Source organism: Marmota monax, unplaced genomic scaffold (assembly GCF_021218885.2).
Source record: "Marmota monax isolate L192 unplaced genomic scaffold, Marmota_monax_Labrador192_F-V1.1 WCK01_AAM20220418_F8-fsc00107, whole genome shotgun sequence".
NCBI lineage: Eukaryota > Metazoa > Chordata > Mammalia > Rodentia > Sciuridae > Marmota > Marmota monax.
Genome location: NW_026693761.1, coordinates 6,579,898 through 6,600,625, shown reverse-complemented (window position 1 = coordinate 6,600,625; position 20,728 = coordinate 6,579,898). Strand labels below are relative to the sequence as shown.

The 20,728-nt window shown below is 41.8% G+C and overlaps 1 protein-coding gene across 1 annotated transcript; it reads right to left on the bottom strand.

Moving 5' to 3' along the window:
* Window positions 1-296: 296 nt before the first annotated feature.
* Window positions 297-1,787, bottom strand: LOC124103980 (sperm motility kinase-like). Its single transcript, XM_046460648.1, has one exon. The coding sequence runs from the start codon at window positions 1,785-1,787 to the stop codon at window positions 297-299; it is 1,491 nt and encodes a 496-aa protein (XP_046316604.1).
* Window positions 1,788-20,728: the final 18,941 nt, after the last annotated feature.

Below are 20,728 nucleotides of genomic sequence, written 5' to 3'. Positions count from 1 at the left end.
GGCCCCCGTCTTAAAAATAAACAAACAAAAACTGCATTTTTAAAATCTTTGAAACAATTTTATAATTTGTGAAAAAAAATTAAAAATTTCTCCCAAAGCAAGGGGAGAAACAGGACAAAAAGCAGGACAGGGAAACATGACCCAAGGCAAAGTCTCTATGAGGTGTCTTCGCAGGTGGGGGCAGAAGAGACTCCTGATGGACCCAGATGCGCTCCTGCCTGGAAACCTGTTGGCACACCTCAGTCTTCGGGCTGTTCATTGGTTCTGTTGGTCTTGGCTGGGGATTTCCACTGGAACTACTGTGCTCCTGAACAATGACTGAAGCATGGGATGAAACACAGCTGTCGAAGGCAGGAGACAATACTCTTCCTCACCCTCCTCCAACCCCTGATGCAGTGGTGGGTTGGCTCTGTGGAGGTAGCTTGGGAGGAGGAGCTGTGGTCCTCTGTGATCTCGCTACTGAGGCTGGAGGAGTCGGTTGTGCTGGGCACAGGGTGGTGCTGGGAGGTTAGGCTGGGAGGGGGTGTGTCCACGTGGACAAAGCGGAGACGAATGCCAGGCACACTGGCACTGCCACCACCCTTCTGCAGAGACAGCTTGGCCTCCTCTGGCTGCTGCTGCTGCTCACAGGGCAAGCCAAGGGCAGGCTCACTGGAGCACTTCCTGGGGTCGACCCTAGGAGGATCTGCAGGGCCTGGGCGAGGCCCTACCACCCGACGCTGCACGGGCTTCTCCTGGCATGTGCAACCCACCCCCTGGGTTCTCTGGCACTTGAGCAGGAGGTAGGTAGCCATGGCATCATCGTATTTCTTATTTGACAGGGACACCCAGATGTTATAGGGGTCGTAACCCATGTCGAACATAGTTGTTATAATGGCAGGATCCGGGTGGGTGGGGAGGGCCTCGCCAGAAGGACGGGGTGAATCTTCCTTGCCCTGGCTCAGCCATGGGTGGCTCATTATCTGTTTTAGGCTGGGCCTCTGCCTGGGGTCCACCTTCAGAATCTCAAGGATGAGGCTCTGAGCTCCCTTGGAAACATGTTCAGGAATGCCGTAGGCTCCCTCCATGATCAGCCTCCTCACCTCCCCAACACTGTTTGCTATAAATGGGCGGCTCCCTGTCAGCATGACATAGAGAACCACCCCCAGGCTCCAGATGTCCGCCAGGGGGCCCTCGTATTCCTCCCTACGGACAACTTCTGGGGCAAAGTACTGGAGAGTGCCCCAGAACTTGCTCAGCTTCTGCCCGGCTGTGAATCTGGTGCTCAGGCCAAAGTCAATGAGTTTCACGGTACCACTGGCATCCAGCACGAAGTTTTTGGGCTTGAGGTCCAGGTGTGCGATGCCCTTCTCATGGCAGTACTGCACAGCACGCACCATCTGCCTGAAGAGTCTGCGGGCCTCCTCCTCAGGCATGCCACCAGGTTCCGAGATGAGGCTCCGAAGATGTCCCCCACCTGCATGCTCCATGATAATGTACATATATTTGAGGGTCTCAATGACCTGGAAGAGTCGGATCACGTTTGGGTGATCCAAGCCCGCCATTATATGGGGTTCAGACAGGAAGGGGAGGTTCCTGCCTACTTTTGCCACAACCTTCACCACAACCTCTGTCCCCGTGAGGCGATGGCGGGCAAGTTTCACCTTCCCGAAGCCCCCTTTCCCAATGTCCCGCAGAAGTTCATAATGGTCGGTGATGGCAGGCTCATAGGAGCCCGGCCCTGGTCTCTCTACACTGCTCTCACTGCTCTCACTACTCTCACTGCTGCTACTAAAATGGAACACCATCTTAGGATGCTAGCTTAAAAAAAAAATAATAAACCAAAACAAATAGCTAAAATAAAAAAGCCCCCAAAATGAAAGCAAAGAAACAAAAGGAAAAAAAAATCAAATCAAAAAACCCAGAAGACCACAACCACCAATCGCTAATCACCAACCACCAGCCACCAACCACCACAAAATGCACTAACTATCTGGGAGTCCGACAGGTCACCACCAAGAGCTTCCTGTACATATGGACAAAAACCCAGTGGTGGCCACTCTCTTATATACCTGCTCTTTGAAATTCCCTCACAATGGCCATGCTGAACCAAGCCCACCCTTTTTACCTTATAAGGACAAAAGTCAAGCTGAACCAGGGCCCGCCCTTATCCCCTTATAAGGACAAAACACCACCCTGAACCAAGGGCCCTACCCTCATCTCCTTATAAGGGAACAAGCCAAGCTGAACCAAGGGCCCCACCCTGATCTCATCATAAGGACACAAACCACACTGAACCAAGGGCCATGAGAAACATCAAAGTCCTGCACATGTCAAAACTTCTCTGGTATAAGCACTTCTCCTAGCCTATGAACTATCTTAAGTGAGAACAGGGGTGGATCTTATTTAATTTTAGATGCCCAGAGCCTAATATAGAATTTAACCCCTTGGAGATTTCCCTTAATGTTGATTCATTGTCCAACTGGGTGGACAAATAGACAGATGGAGAGATAAAGAGGTAGGTGGAGAGATGGACGATGGATGGAGGGAAGGAAGGAAGCATGAATAGTTAGATGTATGATTGTGATACTGGTCTTGAAAGTCAGGATGGGGTATTTGTTCCCCTGGGGTGTTGAAGATTAAATACCTGAGAAATGCTGAGGCAAGAGTAAAATGTAAATTTTATTTAAGAGAAGCGAGAGGGTAGGGAGGGTAGGGAACCCAGAGTTGGTGCCCATGGGAGTGGGCCTGTCCTACCCCTTTATAGATTTATGGTTTCCTTTCTTCCCATGCCTACATGACCAAAAGGCGGAAAACAGCTATTCAGGGGGTGCTTGCTTGTATTGGAAAGTCCCACCTTTCCCCTCCTTCAGAGGTGTTAGCAACTGCTTGATGGGGGAAATGCTATCTATTATTTCCCTTTTTTTGATAATTTCTTTTGCCACTAAGTTGGTTGGCAGGCTGGATAGATGGATGGATAGGAGGATGTAGTGTTTTGAGCAGTGCCTGATACCCATATAATACATTTTAACTGTATATTTCTGTTGCCTTATAGCATAGAAATACCTTAGTTTCATACACTGAAGAATATGTCTAAAAATTCTCACTCATTTAACTTATTTTAATACTGTACATGAAATATTGTTTTCCTCATGATAGAAAAAATGTATGCATCATTTTACATGTGCTTTGTCTGTGCCGAGAACCTAACTATTCATGCACTCTGCATAAAACCTGCCACCTTATGTGACAATGCTAAACATTAATCCTTTCAAAAAACAAACAATTATTTGGCACAAACTGCCATGTACAGATCTGTTTTTTCCTCAAGAACATTAGATTTTCAAGTATGGGAGTGGAAGAGGCTTCCACTATCATCAAGATCTGTTTTGGATACTATGGTTGAATAGCAAACTGCCTCAAAAATTAGTAGTGAATTATGGTTACAGGTTCTGTTGGGTCAGAAATTAGGACAGAGTACAGGGAGATGTCTTGCCTCTGCTTCATGTTCTTTGGTATCTCATCTAGGAAGACTCAGAGACATGAGGGGGACTTGATGGCTGGAGGCTAGAATCATTGGGAGTCTCCATTCACATGTCTGGCACCTGAGCTGAGATGTCTTGCACACTGAGCTCTGCAAGATCTTTGACCAGAGTGCATATATGAGTCCTCTCCATGCATCTGTGTGTCCTCCAAACATGGCAGCCTCAGGATAGTTTAACATATAAGTTGACAGCTTGTAGCTCCAGTACAAGGGTTCCAATGGGCAAGGCAAAAGTCTCATTGCTTCTTATCATCCAGCCTTGGTGGTCACATAGTACCACCTCCATCATATTTTATTGTTTGAAGTAGTTACAAGTCTATCCGTGTTTCCAGGCAGGAGACATAAGGATAGCCTTATGACGTAAGAATAGCTTTAACCTAAGAAGGGCCTTAGCCTTAGTAACTCCATTTTGAAATAAAACTTCAGTCCCCACCAGGCATGCCTATGGAGCCCTCCAATATGGTCATTAGGCATAGCCTGATAAAATAAGTCACCTTCCACAACCCTGATAAAACTCAGAGTGAAGTCTCTGTCATTTGCCTTTGCCCTGATAAACACAAAAGACAAGAGTTCAGGACGGAGACCACCAGATGAAATGGCTTGACCTCAGAATGAAAGACATCACAGAGAAACCTGGTAACAGCTGATAGGGATTGAAAGGGCGGTCAGAAGCCTTCAGATTTAGCATAAATGATGGAGCAAAGGAACAGACATTCAGCCATCCAACACTGAAGCACACAAGCCTGAGAGCCTGACATCCCAACTCTTCTCATCTGCCTAATCCTCTGCCTTGTCCTCACTGCTTTCCAACTGTACAGCAGCTTTCTCCTCACCCAGCCATGAACTCCACCCCAGGAAAAGCCTCTATTGGTTCTTGACCTGGTTGCTGCAGTCTGAGTGTGCTTCTGCTGGACTTAAGATCTAAGACTTAAGACTTTCAATCTAGCACTTAAGCTCAGCATGCAGAAGGAATGTCTGTAATAGGTCTGTCACGATTAAGTGTGTTTGCAGTGCTTGGAATTAGCTTAGAATTGTTTGCTTTGAATTGATCATGACTATTGCAATGCCCAGCATTAAGGATTGTCATTCCTTGATTAATAACCTATAGAGTGAAATTGTACCAAGTGATTTGAGTAAATAAAATTTAGAAATGGCAGAAGTCCATGGACATTCTTTATCTCTCCCCTCAACTACAGATGTCTCACTTTTGCCATCACAACACATGAACCTCACATCTTGATGGGAGGCATGTAAAAGAGTTTTACAGCCATTTTTAAAACCCCTCATCCATCCCTAAGTGTTAGAAACTTAAGCCTAGCATCTTTATAGAAGATAAACTTAATTTATTCCATCACCCTTTGGGTCTCATTTTCATTGACATATATCATTCACTTTTTGTGAGAGATCAGATCTTTAGCCTCCCCATCACATCTGGAATGTGCTGGCAACATGGTGGCAAGAAAACTCTACCTCCTTTCCTGAATTTAGTGCTTATCATGGATTATGCCAATTTGAGAGAGGAACCCTTGGCAGTGACTGGACCAGTAGTAGGGAATCTTCCTAATGTTTTGAACACTGACAGAACCCAGGTTCCGTTCAGGGCAGAGAAGTTGGGCAGAGAATAACAGGCTGCAACTGGGCAAGCATGCCCAAAGCAGCGATCCACCCAAACTTCCACTTATCCCAGAGCACTGCTTTTCCTTAGGATCCTGTCCATTGTGATAGACCCAACCTGATCTTTTTTAAAATTGGGAGCAATCTCACCACAAAGCCATGAAAAAGATAATTTCGGCTTTACTATAAATTACTGCAAATTCTGAACCTGCTTGGAATGCCTGCCCGTGCCTTGAACTCACCCATGCCTGGCTCTCTGACCAGATAGCAGCCCTCTCTGAAACTTAGTGACACCTCATAAATATTGGCCTTCCCTGGCCAGACAACGACCCTCTCTGAGACTCTAATGGTCCTCATAAATTCTGATGTTGGGGCCAGCAAAAAATATAAACTACCATTAGTGTGATGCTTGTCAGAGTTCTGTTATCTGTAACCCCCCTTTGTGTAACTTTCTGGGCTATAAAGCTGGGCTGAAGGAAAGCTGGGGTGCTGTCTTGTTCCCGCTGTTTTGGAAGGGAAAGGCAGCCCGGCCGGTCAAAAAAATAAGCTTGCTTTAATTTGATTTTAATTGGAGTCAGTGGTCTTTTCTTGCACCCTGGTCTAACATTTTGGAGGCCCCAGCGAGATGACCCTGCCTGACCAGATCACAAGACCAGACTGCTGGAAATTCTGAAGCCAGCCTTCGCTCCAGGGCTCCGGGCTGGAGAGCCACTGTAGGGGGTGCGCAACTTGAGACATTCCAAGGCCTCGGAGTGATCCTTTGGTCCCCGGAGCACTGCGGCGAACTGCCGCACTAAAACTATCAGCAAGCACCTGGTGGAGGAGGCCTCCATAGGTAAGTGGCGCCTTTATAACATCTGGTATCCGGTTAAGGGAGATGTCTTCTGATGACAGAGAGGTGGCCTGGCGAGGCTCACACATACTCCTGTCCGGACAGTAACGAGAAATCGTTCTGTCCTCTGTTCTTTTCTGTAGGAAATTCCTCTGGAAGGGTAGAGAGGTGCCGACGGGCACGCATGCGCTCCTACCCCGGAGCTTTGGCAAGACGTTGCATTGCTCCTCTGTTTTTCTGTTTCGGCGCCGGGTTTCTGTTTTCTTGTGTTTTGTTCTGTGTTCTATATGTTTTTTTGTTTGTTTGTTTTTGTGCGTTTTGTTGTGTGATTTCTGTGGTAAAAACTTAAGGATATTGGACGTGAAAATGGGTAATAAAGTGTTGAGAGCCACAGCCAAAGGGGCCCCAGCAAACTTCCAGCTGCCAGCAAACTTCCAGCTGCTGGCTGATGATTGGCTCACAGCGGCCCCAGCAACATCTAGCTGATTGGCTCCTCTGCGGTGATGCTCATTGGGCTGTTTCCCTGCCCTTTCAGACCACGGAGCTGCTCATTGGGGGACTTTTTTGGCTCCGCCCACGTGACCCAGCCAATCGGCCTCAAGAGCAGGAGGATTGTGGGAGGTGGAGAGAAGCTTGTGGGGGAGAGAGAGGCTTGTGAAAAGCCGGTGGTGGCAGTTGAGGCTCTGAGGGTTTTTCCTGAGAGGCTGTTTTGTTTGGCGTGTGTGGTTCTAAAAATAAAATTAGTTTCTTTTGACAAGTGGCTCCTGATTGTGCCCAGCCAGACTGCGGCATTTGGTGGCCCATACGGGGAGCGACTGAGGGTAAGTGAAACTGCTCACCCCTGAGGGCAGGGCGAGAGGATGGGTAGCCATTTTAAGATTCCTCTTTTATTTTGCTTCACTTTTGTTTTAAGTTGCCTGTCCCTGGAGATGAGTGAGACGGAAGAAAAACCGCTCACATCTGAGGAAAAACTATTTACGTCTGAGGAACAGATAGGGAGAAAGGACGGATGCACATGTCAGGAGGATAGAAAGGCTATAATGACTTTTTGTTGTTCCCTTTTTATTTCATTCTGTCTCGGTTTTGTTTGGCGTCATCTTGTTGGGTTGTATTATAGTAGAAATACGAGATCAGAAATTAGTAAAAAACAAACTGAAAGAGTGTTAAGTAAATTGTTAGAGGAAGGAGGCATCCCAGTAAAATCAAGAGCAGTCAGGGCATACGTTGATACAATACAAAAATGTAGCCTATGGTTTTTTAAGGAGGAGTTGTTAAATATATCACAATGGAACCATCATGGTGAAGATTTAAAAAGAATAGAAAAGAAAAGCCCAGGGACTCTGCCAGTTGGCACATTGCCATTGTGGACGTTCATATCTTGTTTGCTTAGTCCAAAGCCTTCAGTTCAGACAATGGTAGAGGAAGGAGAAGACATAATGATTCAAGTAAAAGAGAAGGTCTCTCAAGTTAGTCAGACAGAGGAAAAGATTCAAGTAAAAGAGAAGGCCTCTCAAGCTAGTCAGTCAGAGAAAGAAAGTGTAAAACAGAAAAAGCCATCAGGGGGAAAGTTACAACAGGAGACTGCTACTAACACCTTTCTATCACCAGAGGGCGTAAGTGTCCAACCAACAGCACCACCTCCATATGCTGGGAGGCCCCCAACCCCCGCAGTTGATAGTTGGGATCCTGAGACAAGGTCTCAAATATTAACATGCCCTGTATTTGAGGCAGGAGGGCAGCGATTTTACCAAGTTTTAAATTTCAAAACAGTGAAGCAGCTAAAAGAGGCTGTAACAACCTATGGTCCTCAAGCACCCTTCACTGTAAGCATGGTCAAATCCATTAACAACTTGAACATGACGCCAGCAGATTGGGCTAATATGTGTAAAGCTGTGCTAAATGGAGGACAATACCTGTTATGGAAGGTTGCCAATGAGGAATTTTGCAAGGAGACGGCTAGGCGAAATGCAGCAGCTGGTTATCCTCAGAGAAATCTAGATATGTTGTTAGGAAAGGGACCTTATGAGGATCAGCAGCAACAAATTGCATATGATCCTGGTGTATATGCACAAATTGCTGTAGATGCAATTAAGGCATGGAAGACTTTACAAGGACATGGAGGTTTACAAGGTCAATTATCTAAGGTAATACAAGGAGCTAATGAACCTTATGCTGAATTTGTAGATAGGCTTATTCAAACAGCTACCAGAGTTTTTGGGAATACAGAACAAGCAATGCCATTACTAAAACACCTGGCTTATGAGCAAGCGAATCGTTGGTGCAGAGATATCATTAGACCATGGAAACATGAAGATTTAAACACATATATTAAATTATGTAGAGACATTAATGAACAAGAGCAAGTCGTGGCAGCTGCAGTAAAACAGGCTTTAGATGCCAGAGACATTAATGAACAAGGGCAAATTGTGGCAGCTGCAGTAAAACAGGCTTTAGATGCCAGGCCAAGAACATGCTACAATTGTGAACAAACAGGACATTTTAAAAGGAATTGCCCCATTGGAGGAGGGTTTAACAAAACTAGGTATCAAAGGAGTAGAATACCAGGTATTTGCCCACGATGCCATAGAGGGAGACATTGGGCTAATGAATGCCGTTCTCAAACCACCATAGAGGGTACTCCATTATCAAAAAACGAACAAGGACCAGGTGTTTATCCACGATATCGTGGAGAAAGGCATCGGTCTCCATTGCCAAAAAATGGACAGGGGAGCCCAATGCTCCGGGGCCCAAAACCACAAATATACGGAGCACTGGAGGAACCCAGCAACCCCATCAGGGTAGTGCCCAGGACACATTGTCCATCAGATCCCTCATCAGACAAACCAGAGGGAGCGCAGGGTTGGACATCTGCGCCTCCGCCAGAGCAGTACTAACTCCAGAGATGGGAGTTCAAATCATTCCCACAGGGGTGAAAGGACCTCTTCCCAAAGGAACAGTAGGCTTATTATTGGGACGCAGCTCTTCTACTCTAAAAGGACTTATGATAAGTCCTGGGGTAATTGATCCCGATTATGAAGGTGAAATAAAAATTATAGCCAGTTCTCCAAAGGGTATATCAGTAATTTCACCAGGAGATAGAATAGCACAGTTACTAATAATACCCAGCCTACATGATAAATTTTCCAGTCGTACTGTAGAAAGAGGTTCCAAGGGATTAGGCTCCACAGGTGTAGATTGGGCTATGCTTTCTTTAAATTTAGATTCTCGCCCCATGCTAAAACTAAATATTCAAGGACATGAATTTAATGGGCTACTGGATACAGGTGCAGACCTTAGCATCATCTCTCGTCAAGAATGGCCAAAACATTGGCCATTACAACAAGCCACTCAAACGCTTCGAGGCCTAGGAGTGGCAACCAATCCCCATAAAAGTGCAATGGTATTAGATTGGAAGGATCCTGAAGGATGTGAAGGAACTATACAGCCATATGTATTGGATCATCTTCCCGTAAATTTATGGGGACGAGATGTCCTAGATCAATTAGGTTTGACATTAACAAATAACATCAACCAAAATGCACCCACTATTATGACTAGACAAGGTTTTAGGAAAGGAAAAAGATTAGAAAAACAAGAACAAGGTATAGCAGCACCAATACAAATAGATCAAGGAACAGACAGACATGGGTTGGATTTTCAGAAAGGGCCACTGAGACAATAAAAATTACTTGGAAATCAGAAAGACCAGTATGGGTTCCTCAGTGGCCCCTGACTAAAGAAAAGATACAAGCAGCCCATGACCTGGTCAAACAACAATTAGCAGAAGGACATATACAACCTTCTGTATCTCCCCATAATACTCCCATTTTTGTCATCAAAAAGAAATCTGGCAAATGGAGATTATTGCAAGATTTAAGAGCCATTAATAATGAGATGGTTATTATGGGACCTGCTCAATCAGGGATTCCTCAGTTGTCTGCTTTGCCAAAAACCTGGTATGTTTTAGTTATAGATATTAAAGATTGTTTTTTTTCAATTCCAATTCATCCTGAGGATAGTCCACGTTTTGCATTTACTATCCCTGCACTGAATCATGAAGGTCCTGATCAGAGATATGAATGGAAAGTACTCCCTCAAGGGATGGCTAACAGCCCAACTATGTGTCAAATTTATGTTAACAAAGTAATCCAGCCACTTAGAAATCAAAATCCTGAACTACAAATATTTCACTATATGGATGATGTATTATTAGCACACAAAGATAAAAACACATTGCTAGAATGTTATGCCACACTTACAAACTTATTAAAAAATTATAATCTAGAGATAGCAATAGATAAAGTACAATTAAATTTTCCAATTAATTATTTAGGAGTTCTATTATCCTCAACCATGGTCCGTCCACCAAAAATTCAAATACGAGTAGATCAACTCAAATCACTTAATGACTTTCAAAAGTTATTAGGAGACATAAATTGGATAAGGCCTTATTTAGGTATACCAACAGGAGAGTTGGGACCTTTATTTGATATCCTAAAAGGTCCATCAGATCCAAATTCACCCCGAATGTTAACGCCTGAAGCAAGAAAGGCATTAAAAATCATTGAAACATATATGGAAAATATGCATTTGGATAGAATTGATATAAGTTTGCCTTTATTATTTATTGTACTACCAACAAAAAATATTCCTACAGGAGTATTTTGGCAAGAAGGTCCATTATTATGGATACATTTATCTTATTCTCCTAACACTATTCTTACTAGGTATCCTGAGGCTGTAGGACAATTAATACTCAAAGGAATAAAAGCAGCAAAGGGAGTGTTTGGAATTTCTCCCAATAAAATTATTACTCCATATACTATGAATCAAATTGATGAGTTAGCTAATGAGTTAAATACTTGGGCAATAATCATGTGCAAATCTAATGTTTCTTTGATAACCACTTACCATCTAATCCTTTATTGTCTTTTTGGTCATTGCATCCTGTAATTTTTCCAAAAATGACAAGAAAAACACCTATCATGAATGCTCCAAATATATTCACTGATGGGTCAAATAATGGTACAGCAGCAGTAGTTACCCCTGATCAAACTTTTACATTTTTAGTACCCAAACAATCAGCTCAAAAGGTAGAGCTTAATGCAGTTTTACAAGCTTTTGTGATGTTTAAAGATTCTGTATTTAATTTATTTTCTGATAGTCAGTATTTAGTTAATGCTATAGTATCTCTTGAAGATGCTGGTAGGATTTCCCCTTCCTCTACTGTTTTCTCTTTGTTTTCCACTATACAAAGTCTAATCTGGGACAGAAAAGATCCATTCTTTATAGGACATATCAGGGCACATACAGGATTGCCTGGAGCCCTTAGTTTGGGCAATGATTTAGCAGATAAAACTACACATGACATACATATTTTCTCTACACTAGAAGAAGCTATAAATTTTCATAAAAAGTTCCATGTCAATGCTGATACTTTACAAAAGCACTTTAAAATAACTAAGGAACAAGCTAGACAAATAATAAAACAATGTCAAAATTGTGTGACCTTTTTACCACAAGTTAATCTTGGAGTCAATCCTAGAGGATTGATACCTAACCATATTTGGCAGATGGACGTCACACACTTGCCAGAATTTGGACAATTAAAATATTTGCATGTTACAGTTGATACTTCTTCTGGATTTTTGATGGGCTCCCTTCATGCCGGAGAGAAAACTAAAGATGTTATAGCTCATTGCTTACAAAATTTTGCCACTGTGGGTGTTCCAAAACAGTTAAAAACAGATAATGCCCCTGGTTATACTTCTACCTCTTTTAAACAATTTTGCTCAACATTTGGCATTACTCATATAACAGGAATCCCATACAATCCACAGGGACAAGGCATAGTTGAAAGAGCTCATCAAACTATTAAAATGTACTTATTAAAGCAAAAAGAAGGAATTGGGAAGGGGTATATATTCCCCAAAGATAAACTTAAAATAACCCTTTTTACTCTAAACTTTTTAAATTTGGATTCATCAGGACTTAGTGCTGCGGAAAGGCATATGTGTCCAAAAAATGTGCATAAGCCCAAGGTACTTTGGAAGGATATTCTAACAGGACAATGGAAAGGTCCTGACCCAGTAATTGTCTGGAGTCGGGGGTCTGTTTGTGTGTTTCCACAGGGAGAACAGCAGCCGATTTGGATTCCAGAAAGATTAACTAAAGCAATTTCTACAGACCAAAAAGAAGATGATTTGGCTCAAATCCATAACAACTGATATCCAAAACTCCAGTTTGGCTATTCTTACATCTGCAACAGAACCAGGATGCTTTTTTCAATATCTATTTTATTATTGCCCTTTGCCGTATCATGAAGTTCTATTTTGTTTTTTGAGCTCATACAGACCTAGGTTAATGTTTTGCTGATCAGTTCTATTTTTTGACTATAGAGTTTTTAAACATTGCAATGGAGATTTCACCTGTAAAAAGTTATAAGGCCTTTACTATAATGTTATGTGTTGTATGTATTATATTATGTGTGCACACTTGTGTTTTGTGTTATATGTTTGAATGTACGTATGTCCATACATCATATATGATGAGCGCTCATGATAAAATGGATCCAAATATTTTTTTTCACGTGATTTATATGGTTTAATTTAAATTGGGTAAACAACTGTTGAGGATTGTTTTAATATGTAAACAAAAAAGAAGGTTAACAGATCTGTTTGTTTACTTTCACCTTTCCTTTTCATTATATTTAATAATTCTCTTAAAGATAATGTAAATTGTTAAGAAAATTGTTTTCTTTTAGTGCCTTCTGTAATGTTACATAATTTTTTCTTTAGCCATTATTGCCAGAATTCCTATCTTCATCCCAGTGCCAGTGAAGACAATGTAAATTGTTAAGAAAATTGTTTTCTTTTAGTGCCTTCTGTAATGTTACATAATTTTTTCTTTAGCCATTATTGCCAGAATTCCTATCTTCATCCCAGTGCCGGTGAAGTCAAAGATAAAACCAGTCTACAGCTTCTACAATAGCCATCACTGAACTGCTTGCAGAACTTGCCTGGACACATTGTGAGCTCACCTGTATGCATTGTGAACTATCTGTTGGTACAGCGAATTGTGGTAGTGCTGGAGTATTTTTGCTGATGGTGTCACCGGTGGTACAATTTTTCAAAGGAGCCCTCAATTGGCTTAATGTCTTGGCATTTTGCATCCTCCTCTACTAGTGATGGTCTAAAATTTGGGGGCCAACAGAGGTGAGGCAAAGAACCTCACCCCCCCACAGGTGCAAAGGCCTATCCACAAGTATGGCTGTATGCTGGACCGGTAGTCAGTGACGGGTATGATCCAATTGCAGTGGTACCAACCTAAGACAGGAGACTGATGCCTAGAGGTCAGTTCATCCGATGACGGGTAAGGACCATATGTTGAATTGGACTGCCTAACAGGCACGGTCCCTAAGCCACATGCTTGTTGTTTAAACAGAGAGGGGGAGATGTTGAGAGCCACAGCCGAAGGGGCCCCAGAAAACTTCCAGCTGCCAGCAAACTTCCAGCTGCCGGCTGACGATTGGCTCACAGCAGCCCCAGCAACATCTAGCTGATTGGCTCCTCTGCGGTGATGCTCATTGGACTGTTTCCCTGCCCTTTCAGACCACGGAGCTGCTCATTGGGGGACTTTTTTGGCTCCGCCCACGTGACCCAGCCAATCGGCCGCAAGAGCAGGAGGATTGTGGGAGGTGGAGAGAAGCTTGTGGGGGAGAGAGAGGCTTGTGAAAAGCCGGTGGTGGCAGTTGAGGCTCTGAGGGTTTTTCCTGAGAGGCTGTTTTGTTTGGCGTGTGTGGTTCTAAAAATAAAGTTAGTTTCTTTTGACAAGTGGCTCCTGATTGTGCCCAGCCAGACTGCGGCAATAAAGCAAGTAAGCCTGACACCCCTTTGGACTGTGTTTTAAGGAACTGCGATGAACTTTACCCCCCTTTGTTAAACAGGATGAGAAAAGCCCCTAGCTGGCTGTTGGAGCACACCCACTGCAGAGGGCAATGCCTGCTGGCGATCTAAGAACTGAGTATCTCCCAGGTTAACAAGTGAGACTCCTTTAATACCCCTGTCCCTCCAGATCAAGAGAGTCACAATCTTTGGGGCAGAGTCCCCTGTGTTTCTCCTTTGTTAACAAAGCAATGAACCTCCCTTTTTCTTTTTCTCAAAACCCTGTCCTCATTATTAAATTGGCATTAATTGGCTTCAAGGTCAGGAACCGAACTTTAAGTTACAAATTTTGATACCACCCCCCCCCCCGAACTTTTTGAGAGCTGACTACTGAAATGTTAGGAGATGGAGTGCGCCTGGGGTGGAACTGAACCAGAGGAGCTAATCCTGTAAGTAAAAGGAGGGACTCAGGGACTCCCAGCAGCTGCCGAAGCCCTGTTGCTTCGGGGAATTCCCTCCTTCCTTCCCTGCACTGTAAGGATTATGCCACCTCTGTCTTCTTAAAAAAAGAGAAAAAGAAAAAGGGGACACTAAATGCAGTAAAGTTGCCATGGAGACCCTTGATTTTACATTTCAGGTTGCCCCTCTGTGAAAACATCTGGTCCCCTTGTGGGGACATCTATGGTGCCACTGGTGTAGGAGATTTTCCTCTTATCTGCTCTGTTTTAAAGGTTTCTGTCTGTCAGCCATAGTCTGGAACTCCTTTCTGTCTGTTTGTCTTGTGTCTTTGTTTCTGGCCCTTTAAGACATGTGCAATAGTGTGTTGATATTATAAATTGTTTCTTGGGAATGATCTTGGCTGAATGTGTGTCTCAAAGATGATGTTTTATTGTAAAAATCTGGTATCTGAATGGGTTTTTAAAGCATTGCACAATCTTGCAGTTAAAAGTTGGGTTTAGGTAATTGTTTAGTTTATGATTTCAGATAATTCGTGCCAGAGAACTTAAATACTTAGGATGGAAAACTAAAGAACTCTACTTCCAAGTTGGCAAGTAACTTCCCAATCATTCAGTCTTTTTTTCACCAACTTTAAATTGGGTAGCCTGGGAAAATGTCACTATGAGTACCAGTGCATTAATTTGGACAAGGATAGTAAATCATAGTATGGTATCTGTTAACTAAACAAGATGTAAAGATATAAAATTTTGTAAATTATATCTTAAACTTGTATCATAATTTTCAACATCCAAACCTGAAAATTATGACTTATAGTTAAAATGCCTTAGGCCTGAGGTGTCTACTCAAAATAGCAGTTTTTCCCTGCTCCTTCCAGACCTCAGCCAGGACTTATGTTGAAATGCAAATAAAAGAAGCCTGCAAGCTCAGTAGGAGACTAATCTGAGGCCAAAAAAAAAAAAAAAAAAAAACGTAAATTGTATGGTATTTACTAATTACTGGCCAGTCATTTTTTCTAGGACTCTTGTTTTTTTCCTTAGATTCTGTATTTTTTTTGAGCTCATGATTTTGATCCTACAGACCTAGGTTAATGTTTTTCTGATCAGTTCTATCTTTGACCAACTGTGGAGTTTTTGAAACATTGCAATGGAGATTTCACCTGCGAAAAGCTACAAGGCCTTTACTATTGTTATGTGTGCACATTTTGTTATGTGTTGTATGTCTATAAATACATATGTCCATATATCATATATATGATATACAAATTAACATATATAAGGAGCGCTCATAAAAACAAATTTAAAAAATAGATCCAAAGATCTTTAATTCATGTGATTTAAATGGTTCAATTTAAATTGGATAAACAGATAAAAATAAATGTCTTTAAGCTTACGAGTTTTCCTAGGTGTTCAAAAAAAAACTCATAAAATATTAATGTCTATACAATGTCTAATATGCCTTGGTTCTAGGTCTTTTCCTTCAACAACAACAAAAAAATGGCTAGCACTGTTCAATACACTTATCTAATATTTTGATAAAATAAGTAAAGTAAATTTGATATGGGATTACTCATTCATGAGTACTTTTGTTAGATATCTGATTGATTTACTAAGGTCTGTATAAATTTGTACTAAGGTCTGTATAAGATTGTAAAAATCAGTCATGTGTTAAAGAGACAAAAATTTCTTAAAACCTAAGTTTACCTGTAACATTGTGTTTATTAAGTTTTATTTTTTCTAGAGCAAGCAACCATAAAAATTAAACAACTGGTTAAATAAGAACTGTTATTTTAGAACATTATACTGTTATTTTTTAAAAGCTAAACTTGATTAATATAAAAACATCAATGTAATTGTGATGCTATTAATGTGCTCATATCTTCCAGGTATACAAGTCTGTAAGGTAAAAACATTAAAAGAGCATTATATCAAGCTGGTGTTCTGAAGTTGTATGGTAAAAAATATATTGGGGATTTATTTACCTGTTATCAATAAGATATGTAAAGTTTTATGTTACTTTTTATATTGGGGAACAATTTAAATGTATTTTTAAGTTAATGAGAGCCTAATCTATGTAAAGGTTAAAAACTTTCAGCCTTTCTTAAATTCATGTTTTACATGTGACATCATATGGTGTTAGCTAATGTTCATGTGACCTCAAACAATTTATGTAAACTTTGTAAAATGATATTTAAAAAAAAAAAACAAAGATCAGCTTTAGAACTAAAACACTTAAGATTTATAAAGAGCCCTGCCTTACCTGAGATAGGGCTCTGTGTCCCATCTTACTACATGTGAGAATGACTATGAAAGCAGTAGGCCAGATTTTAGTTCATTTAAAGTTATGTTCAAAAGTTGTTTTTTTTTTTTTCTGTCAAGATTACTAGGATCTCAAAGAGGGGATATAATGTATAACTCAGCCAAAAATTCAGGGTAGCTATTACACGAACTAAGTGTTTTTAGTCTTGTTAATTCTATTTTGTAATTTCCTTATAAGTGATCTAAAGATTCCCTGTTAGTGTTTTACAGAAGTGTTGCTTTAAGAACACAACATGGGTTAATTTAAGATAATAAGCCATCACCTACAAGACAGATAGGATAATACAGATCCCAATTAATAAAAAGTTAAATAATTATAAAGTTATAGACATTAAAGCCAAGTACTCTTAATATAAGGCTGTTAAAATTTATTTGCTGGATGTTTAAGATTAAGTTTTAAAATTAAAGTTAAATTAAAAGGGCCAGAAAAACCAATAGTTGGCTCTTTCCCTCTGAGTCAGTCTGAATCCAGGGAACAGGGGACTTCTCTAAAGAGCTTTGCAACTCTGGGCCACATAACCTCCCGATCAGGGAGATTAATGAGACCACTGGAGAACAGAAAGCCAATCAGTGCATTTGCTATGAAGAGGAGAGTCATCAGAGAAGGGAGACATCCCTGATGCTTCTGAGGGAAGCCACATGGTCAAACAAGACCTGGACCCATCCTAGCGCAAATGGCACTGGCAGAACTGAGAAGCTGCTCTAAAGTTTCCCCAGGAATGACTCCCAGAAAAGCTCAGCTGACTGTTAACAATAGATAGAAACAAAAGTCAGTTTGACTGCTTCCTCTTAAACACTTAACAAAGACAGTTAAAACCAAAATACAGCCATTCCTGGACATTTTAAATAATAATGATAATAATAATAATAATAATAATAATAACAATTTAAGGTATACACTTTATGTTAGCCTCCCAAAATAAGACTGGAAGCTACAAAGAAGGATTCTCAGACAGAAATGCCTGATAACTATAAAAAGAGACTATCAAAAGGAGTTGCCAGAGACAGAAGTTTTTTAGTTTAAGGCCTACAGATATTCCTAACCTACACAGGTAGGCTTGGTGTTTGCTAGTATGATTATCCATCTCTGAGTAACAGAATTAAAGGTTTCTCTATTAGACACAGAGCTCATACTAGTAAAAAAATTTTGCAAGATCAGATGACATTAAATTATTAAACTATATCTTATGGGGAGGGACAACTGTAACACTAAAAGTTAAATGTTATGCTTACAGTCCTGATAACTGGGGATGTTAAAGCCTGGTGAGGGAACTTCTATACAGTGACATGTTCCAGCTGCTGCAACATTTATTCAGTACTCATGGTTTTTGTTTCTCTCATAGAAGCACCCATCCCCAGATGACTTTACAACCTGTTCTTCCCCAACCAAACTTCAAACCAAACTGACTTCTAAAAGGCAACTCATGTCCCTCAACTGACTTCTAAAAGGCAACTCATGTCCCTCACGCCGTGCCCGTCACGTCACCCTCTCTCAGCTCAGAAGAAGCCAAAATGAGCGACACCTCTCTTCTTACAACAATGGAGACAAAAATAGACTGTCAATATAAGTAATTAGTTAAGTCAGATCAAATCAGGGAGACCAGTTTTGGGTGAGTTCTAAAAAGTCGGAGACTGTTACCTGAGGGATTAAAATTCCCTCAGTGCTCTTCCCCTACCCTATCAAAGATTTGAAAGGGACACATAAGGGGGGAATGATAGACCCAACCTGATCTTTTCTTAAAATTGGGAGCAATCTCACCACAAAGCCATGAAAAAGATAATTTCGGCTTTACTATAAATTACTGCAAATTCTGAATCTGCTTGGAATGCTTGCCCGTGCCTTGAACTCACCCATGCCTGGCCCTCTGACCAGATAGCAGCCCTCTCTGAAACTTAGTGACACCTCATAAATATTGGCCTTCCCTGGCCAGACAACAACCCTCTCTGAGACTCTAATGGTCCTCATAAATTCTGATGTTGGGGCCAGCAAAAAATATAAACTACCATTAGTGTGATGCTTGTCAGAGTTCTGTTATCTGTAACCCCCCTTTGTGTAACTTTCTGGGCTATAAAGCTGGGCTGAAGGAAAGCTGGGGTGCTGTCTTGTTCCCGCTGTTTTGGGAGGGAAAGGCAGCCCGGCCGATCGAAATAATAAGCTTGCTTTAATTTGATTTTAATTGGAGTCAGTGGTCTTTTCTTTCATCCTGGTCTAACAATTGGCCTTAATGCTTCTTCCAGAGTAGAAGATCTTTCTGGAAAGATTCAGAGCCAGAGAAAAGCAGCAGTTTCCTGTCGCCCACGTTCCATGCGGGCAATGGAATCAGGGTCACTCCACATGAAATGGGCTGTCAATGAAAAGACCCAAGCACAGAAATACCTTTTTGGAGGTTCAAGGACTGCTCTGAGACCTCAGCTCCCATGTTAGAGGGCAAGGGGAACAAGGGAGTCAAGAGTCAAGAGAGTGAGCATACCCTGTACCCCTGTTTTTATTTAGGGGAAAGACATTGGATAGAAAATTCCACCCAAATAAGGCAAGGGATTGTGTTACAGCAAACACAGAGGTGTAGTCCAGTCCCACTGGGTGATACCCACTCCCAGAGCTGCACTCCCTTGCTAACCAAAGGTGAGGCCCACCTGCCCTGTACTGCGTGCTATGCCAGTTCCATATCCCCATTACTCAGGGCTAAGGGAGTGTGCTCCGCTCCAGTTCAGGGTGGCCTCCAACAGTTTCCTGTGGATGCAGATTGTTTGAGACATGTTGTTTGGGGCTAAAGGACTCCTGTGAGAGACTCTTAGCCTCATCAGAGGTCTTTAGAAAATAAGGTGGGTGGGTGCCAGTACCTTGAGTTAGGACCCAGAGATCTTGGAACTTCAGAGTCACTGGCTCCAGGGAGTTGAAGAGGTCACAATGTGGAATGCCAGGGTTCTGATGACACCCTGACAAAGATCTAACACAGTAGTGCACTTTGTTGTCTGAATGAAAGCAAAAGCAGTTGAGAGGGACGAATCACTGTTAGACTCAAAATCAAAGCAACTCAGAGTGACCCATGAGAACCAGAGGTGTTTCCTGGTTCAGTTGGTGTACCTGCCTGGACTGAGTGCCAGAGGTGGTGCATCCAGCTGCCCTGAAAGAAAATAATGTGCCTGAGTGTTCTGTAGGCTCTCAGCTGTGGCCAGTAACCCTGTGCTCACCTGGATTCACATCATCTCCTCCACTGGCCCCAAATGAATTACTGTATAAGAGAAAAGGAATGTAATAGCTGTCTCCACTCACATAGTATCACCCAGTAGCAGCTGCCAGAGTCAGTTTTAGTCTTCTTTGTGTGTGTTGCTCAGAATATAGGAGGACTTTTACCTAAGTTTGATAATAATCACTCTACTTTAATGGAGGCCTGATTAGGGTTACACATTAGAAACCATGTGCATTCTCTGTTTTAATCAACACAACAATCCTGAATTTAAATATCAATATCCCAAATATTAGTACTTCTAAATATTCATTGGTTTTACATGGTGACGGATAAATTTGGAAAATACTGATAGTCTAAACAGCGATTTAATGGTAATTCTCCAAGAAAGGAATCTACATAGAATTTTCCAAACTTACTTAGTCATAAAGCAACTTGGAGTAACTGGATATTTTAAGGAACACAAATTTGAAACTTAAATGGATGGTATAGAAGTGAATTGACAGAAAAAAATATGGTGTCCTCTGAAGAATTGTCTAAGAAGCATTTTGAACTAAGCCATCATGGAACTCATACCAATGTCTTTGCAAATGGACACTCAGGATATACACGGGGTGGCTAGTGACTCCTGAAGGTAGGTATGGTTTATCCTTAGAAGTGTGGCATCTACTTTAAAACTCTCCAAAGAATGCTGTGATGGTATCACAGGAGCAAAGAGCTTCATCTGCTTGTCACTCCCAGGCACATGTGCAAGGTAGAAAGATGCTGAGCCACTGAGATGTTCCCAGGCTGCCCCTCTGCTGTGTCTACCTTCTTTAAGAATGTGGAAGGCTCTTTCCTGAGTGCAACACTACATGGAGGCCAGGACCAAAGCCACTAGGTATATTGACACCCCAGAGCCATACAAGCTGCAG